Source organism: Corvus cornix, chromosome 13 (genome assembly GCF_000738735.6).
Source record: "Corvus cornix cornix isolate S_Up_H32 chromosome 13, ASM73873v5, whole genome shotgun sequence".
Lineage (NCBI taxonomy): Eukaryota > Metazoa > Chordata > Aves > Passeriformes > Corvidae > Corvus > Corvus cornix.
The window spans coordinates 7,503,612-7,512,990 of NC_046343.1; the positions used below are offsets into that span (position 1 = coordinate 7,503,612).

At 49.6% G+C, this 9,379-nt stretch overlaps 1 protein-coding gene across 2 annotated transcripts; it reads left to right on the forward strand.

Annotated features, from left to right (window-relative positions):
- The first annotated feature begins 353 nt into the window (after positions 1–353).
- Positions 354–6,756, forward strand: LOC104689589 (leukotriene C4 synthase-like). Of its 2 annotated transcripts, none has more exons than XM_010399776.3 (6): positions 354–612; positions 3,050–3,225; positions 4,024–4,123; positions 5,112–5,182; positions 5,417–5,498; positions 5,967–6,756. In XM_010399776.3, exons 2-6 carry the CDS (start codon positions 3,168–3,170, stop codon positions 6,091–6,093), a joined length of 438 nt encoding a protein of 145 aa, XP_010398078.1. In that variant the 5' UTR covers positions 354–612; positions 3,050–3,167; the 3' UTR covers positions 6,094–6,756. The 2 variants fall into 2 exon arrangements, with proteins under 2 accessions (XP_010398078.1, XP_010398079.1); XM_010399777.4 differs by lacking the exon at positions 354–612 and adding an exon at positions 674–1,189.
- The last annotated feature ends 2,623 nt before the right edge of the window (positions 6,757–9,379 follow it).

Consider the following 9,379-nt stretch of genomic DNA (forward strand, 5'->3'; position numbering starts at 1 on the left):
AAAGCACTCAGGAGATCTCAGCCAGCTCATGGCTTACTCTGAGTCCTGTTGGGAATCACAGAGCAGAAATTGTATGCAGTTCTGCAGTTCCTGGGAACATGTGGCCAGTTCCTAAGGGGAAAAATAATGAATTGGGGTTTTTTCTTGCCATATTTTTAGCCTGTCCTTCCTTTCACAGATGGAAAATCCAAGAATTCCAGGAAAATCTCAATACGTTAGTCTGAGTTTAAGAGAAGCCTCCATGGGAATGAATGGGAGCTCAGGAAGGCGCATCGCCAACCCCACCACCCCACCCTGAGGAGCTGTACTTGAACAGACTTGAGTTGCTGGGAGCTGAGCTCTCTTTCTTTCTCTTGAACTAGTAAAATTCTTTCTTCTCTGTGAGAAAAAATTCTTTTGAATAAACCCTCCCCTCTTTTTTTCTGTGTGGTTGTTACAAAGACAGTAATTGTTCTCACAAGCAGTTCCACAGTCACGGGTTTGGATATCCACAGTGGCTGCAAAAGGATTCGGAGGAAAGGAAGCACAAGTATGACCTGCATTAGAAAATACTTCCATATTTGTGCAATAGGATTGGAAGAACGAGGCACCTCCATGCTTCACAGCTGAAGGGTAAGTTGCTCATCTGCAAAATGTTCTCCCTTCCACTGACAGAAAGCTCTCAAGCTGTTGTACGCTCCTGAAATACATTTCCAGGGAATCTTACTGCATGTAATGGTGCTGGACTCAGCACTGCTGGCTTCTCCTTGCCCTGCTGCTCCGGGCAAGTAATAGGTGCTGCAAACTCTATGGATGCTTAAAACTCCTCCAAGGCATTGTGTTGATCATTTTTCTCGCCAAAGATGATTTTTAATCCCTATTGGTGTCGCAGTCCACCTCAAAGTGCATCCCTGAAGTGAAAATTAGGAGGCAGAAAGGATTACTGGCTGCAGGAAGAGGTGGCAGAGGCAGCCATGGGCACAGAGTAATGCCTCCAGTGATGACTCAGTGGGAGGTATGAGGACTTTGGTCTGTGCCTTTTGATGCAGGGACACATTCACAGGGCATAACCTGGAGTGCAGAGCTGGGGATTGGGACAGGGTTACAGCATTTCAGTAGCTCCTGCTCAACAAATCCATCCTGGGGTGCACCTAGGACTGCAGGATTCGTCTTTGCCTGGAAGGGAACTGGTCCGTGTCAGCCTCGGAGGGTAAGGTTTTGCAATCCGCTGCGGTCCACAGGTGCGGAGGCTGCCCACCCACGACAGTCTGTCATCCAGGGGCATTTGGTGCTGGGACCGGGATACTTGTGCCTCTTCCTTGTAAGCACTGAGGGAGAATTGAAAATAAAACGAGTTCTGATGGTGAGAAACAGGGACAAGAAAAACGTTGTGCTCTTCAGGAGTTTAAAAACAGCTTGAAAAATTATGCTTACGGAGGAGGGAGGAGGAGGGGGGAGACATCTGTGCTTGTTTATTCATTCATATTTCTGTTGGCCTTTATTATATTTAGACCATGCTAGATGATGACACTAGAAGTGTTTTGTGTCTGATGATGATCTGGAGACCAGGAACGCTCTATGGCAGCCTGTGCAGCTCCTCCTGGCCCAGATTCCATTACACACATTTCACACTGTTGATGCAGCTTACACTGCACTGTCATCTGATGGAGGTGTAAACTCAAATCTTTTCTGTTCAGTTGTTTTCTTTATTTTCTTTCACTAACAGTCTGTTATCAGACAGGAGCAGAGGGAAATCAAACATCATTATGCACTGCAAGGCCTCTGCCCTTCTTGAGCTGACACAGGGGAGTTCTTAATTTCTTTGACAACTAAATAGAAGAAAACAAAACACAATGTTCCTCATATTTCTAAACAGTCACTGCAATGAAAAAGGTTCAATTCTGAAATAAAGGAATTAATCTTAGAGCTGGTGTTTGAAAAACAATGGGGCGTGTATTTGATATTTGGAAAAATACTAAGCTGGGACATTGTTATAGCCATTTCGGGTGCCTTTACACCTTATAGAGAGGCAGAAAACCAGAACCAGCATATTGCTTCTTAGAAAGCCTGTCAAAGACATCAGGCATATGATGTAATTTCTGTAAACTGCTTTAATATAACTTTCTATATAGTGGTGTTCAACGATCACTTTGTGTTAATCCACTTTCCTTTTTCCCTGGTCTGATGGGAGAATTCTTCAAATGAAGAGAGAGGAAGGAAACAAACCTGGTGGTCTCAGCAGCTTTTGTCTGTGCCAGCTTTGTGCTGTTAGATGGGAACTAAATAAATGGGTCTCTCCTGACACGTGAAAATGTAATTTTCTTTTTGCTATGTCCTGATGAATTCTGCAGGTTTTCCCCACAAAGAACTCACTCTGGTGTTTATGATGAGAATTCATTGGGCTGAGGATTGATCAGAAGCCTTAAGTGCACATCTCCCAGCCTTTCTGGGACAAGGGTTGGCTCTGAAACTCCCTTGGTGGGTGACAGTCATTCTGCAGGACCCATCATCAGATAAAATATCATTGTGCAGGACAGATCTAAAGACCTTTTATACTTTATCACATCCTGTCTTACCCTCTCAGAGGGTTTTTCATGCAGGGGCTTTATTCGAGGCTGTCTCAGTGTTGTGGCCCGAAGTCATTCTCTGTGCCCAACACATGCTACCCAGAGTGTACGTCGGATTATGTACACAGGGATATATACCTTGGAATGCTGCCTGTGCTCTCGCGTGACTTAACAGCCCACGCAGGGCTTTGGTACCTCCTGCAACATCATGGAAAGGGATGTGCCTTGGCCTAAAGCAGATGCCCTGGGGAGAGTGGATTAGTGGGCTATTGAGATTTGTCCATCCATTCAGCTCCCAGTTCCCTTATCTCTCACATTTGTCTCTCTCTTGGCTTTTCCACTTCCTCATAACTCTGTTCCTGGAAAAGGGTGGGTGGGAACGGAAATACTCCATTAAGCCTGTCTCCACTGATTTACATTTCCACAGTGCATATGATAATGGGCAAGCCAGGCTCCTCCTGGGTGTCAGTAACACACACAAAATCTTTGCTTTGTTTGTTCAGTTAGAACAAACCTAGGCTGCCAGCTACCATTGCCAACTGCCACATCAGGAAGGACTGAACCTGGCCAGAGGAACTTCTGATCAAGAAATAAGATTTTCTAGGGTCTGGAGAAGTCAGTATGTTGGATCAGATTCATTGGCTGGCCGCTGTGACAATCCTGGGAGTCCTGGAGCAAGGTAGGGATGATCGGATATGTGTGCTCAAATACTTGCTGGATCAATCTGCTGTAACTCCACTGATTTTCTTTTCCTTTCATATTTAATGTCTCCTGTGGCACTGGCACTGCTTTTCAGACAGTGAACTGATATCTTGTCTGGGTTCTGGAAAACATTCAACCAAATGGTGAATAGGAAGCCTTTTCTCTGAACTGACCTACCCCCTCCATTCAGAAATTTTTTGGTAGATCTTTCCCTCTACAAACATGTAGGATTTCCCTCTTTGGTCTTACAGCAGCTCCTGCAGTGCATGAATATGTGTGCATACGAAGAGCTCTGCGATGTGAAAAGGTGGAAGGATGGGCTGTGGTGGATCACATGGAACATCTCCCAGCCATGGGTCCACATTGCATGACAATTTAATTCAGTGTTTGGGTGGCTTATCTGTGGCATTAGTTCCATCCCTACACAGATATCAGAATACAGAAGGGGAAAAAAATTCAAAGATTGAAAAAACCTTGAAATTGTCAGTAACAAAGTGCATCTGAATTGTGTAACAATTTCTGTAGAAATTACCATCTGCAGATTATGCAAGAAAGCAGATAACACTGGTGGTACGTGATTGATATTCCTTGCTTCAGTATAGCTCTGGGTCATTCCTTTTGCTTATCTAAAAGGTACCTGGGACTTTACTCTAACTTTCTCTGCTATGTGGGGGTGTGGGGTTAGGAGGAGACTGCAGATCTTTTTCCCCAGCCTCTGGCCAGCTCCTGACCCCACCTTGACTGACCACTGCTACTTTTCTCTCTTTTGCTGCAGCTTACTTCTTCCTCCAGGTGATCTATTCTAGGAGGCTGTTTGGCATTTCACCTCCAAAGATTTCAGGCCCTCCTGAATTTGAAAGGATCTTTCGAGCACAGTAAGAAACTCCTCTTACCTGACGTTTGTCAGATCTCGTGTAATCACACTGCCTTTCCCCTGCTTTGCTATTCCTTTCCTGGGACTGTAATTAAGCAATTACTCACCTCCCTCGAGGTTAATTAATGGGTTGAAGAGTCAACATCAGGATTGGGTTGGGTCTTGAGTCCTAAACCAGCCATTGCTGATAGAAACTACACAGGAATCTGCTGTACAGTGAAGGGCTCCTAAAGACATAACCCTTGGTGCCTGAGACTTAGGTTGGTTTTGTCCAAGTGGTGTCCAAACCTCAGGCACCTTCAGCCCTGCTCTGAATCTCACTCACGGGGAAGGACAAGTTCCCAGAGAGATCTCAGCTGGAGCTGGGATGAGGATAATCCAGCTTCTCTGCTGTGACTTCTGTGCTAGGGCTGCACTGGGGAGGGAGGAGCTTCCACTTTTGTTGTAGCTGACCACTGGAAAAAAAGCAACTGAGTAGCTGGAGCTGGATCCCCTCAGCCATCCCGTTCTTTGCTCCTTCACCAGCCTAGACTCAGCTTCATCCAGCATCTTTTCGTGCTACTGTGCCTTTGGGAGGACAGGGCATGGCATACAAACAATCCCAACAGTTATGTGCTCCCTCCAACTCCTGCACAAAGCCCAGGATGCTCTGGCCTTATCTGCTCAAGGCTTTGGGGCATTGACAACAGGGTTTGAGCTGCAGAACTTGGGAAGGGGCAGTGGCAGTGGTTCATAGAGCCTTTCTGTGCACAGTCAGACCTGGGAATCTTTCACTTAATTTCTTGTGCCCTGGAGACCCTTCCACTGTTTGATTTCTGTGAATAAAGCTGGGACAGGAACTGCAGGGAAAGGTGCAAGCCTGGAGGCTTTTTATGACAACATCAGGTCTAAAAAGCAAAAGCCTCCAGGGTCTGGAAACTGCTAGGGGAAGCAAAAGAGGAAGAACTTCCTTCCTTTCCCTAGTTTATGACCTTTCTCTTTCCTGCCAGGGTGAACTCCTCTGAGTATTTTCCTATCTTCCTGGCACTTCTGTGGCAGGCTGGGCTCTTCTTCCATCAAGGTGAGAATATCCCATTACCTGGTTTGTCACTGGATCTGTTCCCCTGGGTGCTGCCTCAGTTCTCAGGTCCTGCTCGATGTCTGAACAATAAATTCAGCAGTAATTCTGTCTCTGATGGGAGGGTAGAGCCAGAGGACACAGAGTCTCTATTCCTTCACTTTGGGCTACCTCCTTGGTTCCAAGTAGCTCTGAAAAGCTTTTGGAGATGGTCACTGTCATCTCTCCTAATCACAGGTCTGGCTGCAGCCTTGGGTCTGCTCTATCTCTGCGCCCGCTACTGCTACTTTATGGGATACAAGACATCATCCTCAGAAAGGTGAAAACAGTCACACACACTCTTGCATGCTCTTACACACTTACTTACACACTCTTGCACACACACACTGATACACTCTTGCACACACACACACACACGCATACAGCAGCACTCAGGGGAGCACAGGGTAACCCTTGAGGGGTTTGTATTTGGGAACATAATGTGCTTTGGGGAAGCTCAGGACTCTTGGATGCTTTGGGGTTCCTGCATGACTCAGCCTTGTCTCTGTGGCATAATGTGAACATGGATACAGGGCTGGGCAGCAACACAGGTACTGGACAAGGCTGGAGCTTCCCCAAGCCCTTTTGGGTATGTGTGTTTGCTCCCTTGAGGTGGAAGCAGAGCATGGGACCCCACGCAGGAGGCAGGGGACAGCCAGGGGCTGCCTTTCCACCCCACTTCTGCAGGGAGGAAGGGGCTGTTCCCAGGCGGGAAGCTCAGTGTCAGCAGCTGCCTCTCTCCCACCAGGCTCGCCCCGATGTACTTCAGCGCTGGAGTTCTCTGGATTCTCATTGCAATGTCAGCCCTGGGCATCCTGCATTTCTTCCTCTCTCACTATGTAGGGCTGAACATCCTCCAGCTTCTCACAGCATGACCCACTCCTCTGTCCCTCATCACTGTCCTCATCTTCAAGTGCTGCTCCCTCCTGCCTGCCTTAACAGACCACCTGCAAATCGACAGCCCCCTGTGAGAAATCCACCCTCACCTGAGCTTTTAACACCTCCTTGCTCACTGCCCAGCACTGGCAGGAACTGCTGAGCTCTTCGGGGGATATTTTTCCCCCATGGCACTTTGTGTGCCAAGTGCTCCACATGTGGTGGCTCCATTGTGTCTGATGCAGAAACAACAATCCAAAACAAGGACAGTTTTAGAAAAACTGGACATATAAAAGCAATTTCTTCTCAGTCTGAGTTTCCCAGTGAGTTGCCAAAGGGAAGTGCCATGTGTTGCCTATTCTCCAGCAGCTCTGCCTTCAGCCCATGGCACAGAACATGGATTCATGCCAGTTTTCCAAGGTCCACACCTAAGGAACGTATTTGTTTAGAACTAGATGTGGGTTGAGACATAACAAAAGAGGTGAGGGATAAACTGGAGCAGCCACCAACATGTTGTGTAAAAGTCTATTAGTGCCCTCATGCTGGTTATCAGCCACTGCTGTAAATCGGACTATGCAAACTCATCACCACTGCTGCATGTGCCACTTCGAACTCAGCCCAGTGACAACGGGCACAAATAAAAGGTTACTGAACTTGCTGAAGTGGGTGTCTCTTTGTGAGTCTGCAGCTAGCAGAGAACACAAACATGAGTGTGTGAGTGCAAGGTGGCTGCCTTTGTTTCTCTGATGTGCAGTCCAAGGCAGCCTGCAACCCTGGGAGACGTGGGAGGAGAGCTCTGAGGAGGGAGAAGCTGATTTTTGGAGATGTTGAGCTCATGGATTGAGTGCTGAGCCACTCAGCACCAAAAAGTGGTTTGCCCAGTGCTCAGGTCCCACCTGCATCAGGAGAGGCTGGATTTTCACGAGTTCCTGAATTCACAACACTGATGCTTTTGGCCACTGGTGCCCTCATGTTGGTGCAACAGCTCAGGAAATGCCAGCAGTGCTGTGTGTCATCACAGGGGGAATTCACACCAAATCCAGAGACTGAAAGTAATTGCATGAGCATGATGCCAGTCCAACCACATTGTAAAGCCCACTGCTCTCCCCTCCTTTTCCCAGCAGTAGGCGTATCTGGACTGTAAGAACAAACGACAGGGGCTTTTTGGAGGAACTGATTCATTTTTCACATTGTTTCTTTTCCTTCCATGCATTTTAAACTGGCTTCTCCAGCAAAGCCCCCAGTCCATTTCCCTTTCAGGCTCTCCTGCCTTGGAGTCATGCTGCTGCATTGAAACTGGCAAACACTGCAGGGGAAGGCTTAAAGCCAAACAAAAATAACTGTATAACACTTGTCTCTGCAAAGTTTTCAGTGCAGTAGGGCCCCATCCTCACAGGAATCCTCAGATGTCACAGCAAGACAAACAACAACTTTTTCTCCTGACAACTTTGGTGACACATTTCAGGAAAGTCTGAGCATCGTTTAACCCTGGCTTTGCCTTAGCAAGGTCAGGGAGGAACAGATTTCACAGGGAGATTTCACTTAGCCTTTGCATTAACAGGTCCTACCATCTCCTGAAGTTGGCCCCCAGTCCTCACCTTTTTACCAGTATAACCAGTCACCTCACAGAGAGTTAATGCAGAAGGACCGGCCCCAGCTGCTGGTGCAGGTCCTGACTGCATGTCAAAACCCTGCTTTCTGGGGTTAGTCCGACTGGGTGCTCAATCGTTCTGCAGACACAATCTCTGTCTTTTATCCTACAACCAGTTTTCTAAACCTGCTGTATCAACCTGGAGCCACTGCCCACCTCAGCCCTGCTTGTGTCCGCTCTGTGTGTGACAGGGCCGCAGGATGACTCAGAGAGGGAAATTAATGATTCAGCAGTAAGATTGTAGCTGGCTTCTCCCCTTGGATGCACAGAAGACCATTAAAAATCCTGGCACGGCACAGTCAGGCTCTGGCCTTGGTGGCTGCCATCACCAGTTCTGCCACAGAAAATCTGACAGGCACATCATCAGCCCTTCAAACCACTGTCAGAGGGGCCATTTCAGGTGCCCTGAGCAGAAGAGAAGCTGCTCCCCTCCACCAGGGCTGCTGTCATTGCTCTGCTGCTTCATCAGTCGAACAAAACCACTTTACGCCGATCCACGGCTCAACCAGACAATGATTTTGGGATTTACCCAAGCCATGCTGCTGCTGCCCAGCACGCTGTGCTGGTGCTGTATGGCACCAGTTTGCCCACTTGCACCTGCTGCAGAGGTGCTGAGGAGCCGCTGGGCTGGCACAGGGTGTGCTGGGGGGCTGCACCTGCCACCCCGGGTCACAGGTGTGAAAGCCACCCTTGTGAGCACCAGTCTAAGAGCGATCAACTGCCAGCGGCACTGCTGCTCTTCCGTGGGCTCAGATCCTCCCTCTCAGCGCTGAGAGGGAGGGTCCCACCGCTGCCCCCGCCATAGGGGACAGGCCCACGCCGTCAGCCCTGCTCCTGTCGGGATTCGTGTCCCTATTCCCCCCGAGATTTCTGTCCCCCCTCCTCCCGGGATTTGTGACCGCTCCCGCCGTCCCGGCCCCCGCCGCTTCCCCCCGGCGTCGGGAGAGGGCGCCGGTGCCCCGCGGCTGAGCGAGGGCGGGGGCCGAGGGCGACGGGGGGCCCGGGGGTGTCCAAGGACAGCGACCACCGACAGCTCCGGGCCCGCCACCTGTGCCCCAGCATCCCTGGCTGCACCCCGAGAGGTGCCCGGGGCAGCGCTCACCAGGCAGCCGGCACAGACACGGCTTCTGGCACTCATGCACAAATCCGCCTCCTTCAAGTTTGATCCGTGCTGGGCCAGGCTCTGGCTTCTCCCCTTTGGTAGGTGAGTCCTGGAGCCTCGCAGGAATCTCCTGGGACGCTTACCACAGACATAAAGAGTCCCTGCAAACCGCTCTGCGGTCTCCAGAGCTCCTTCCTGCTTCCTCCCCTTACGGCTGCCAGTTCATTGCCAGCAACGGGGAGAAAAACGTTTGGCGTGCGATATTTGGAAGCAAATCCACTCTGATAGTGCCACAGGCTCCCAGGATAAGCAGTCAGCCGGATGGGAAGCCAGCAGAGAGCAAAGGAAACCCGCAGAACCAGCGAGAACTTTTTTATCACAAGAGATGCAGAGGCTGAACTTGTAAACAAGCCTCAGTCCCCGACGGGGCGGGTTCCACGCGAGTGACGGTGGAAGTGCAGAGCTCCGTCCCCGCACAGAGCAGCTGCCACCCGCCGCAGGCACCGCCGCACGCACGTGTTCCCATCGCCGT

Coding starts and splice junctions, on each gene's coding strand:
- LOC104689589 (XM_010399776.3), top strand. CDS start 3,168: ATGTTGGATCAGATTCATTGGCTGGCCGCTGTGACAATCCTGGGAGTC. Junction 3,226..4,023: donor CCTGGGAGTCCTGGAGCAAG/GTAGGGATGATC, acceptor CTTTTGCTGCAG/CTTACTTCTTCCTCCAGGTG. Junction 5,183..5,416: donor TGGGCTCTTCTTCCATCAAG/GTGAGAATATCC, acceptor TCCTAATCACAG/GTCTGGCTGCAGCCTTGGGT.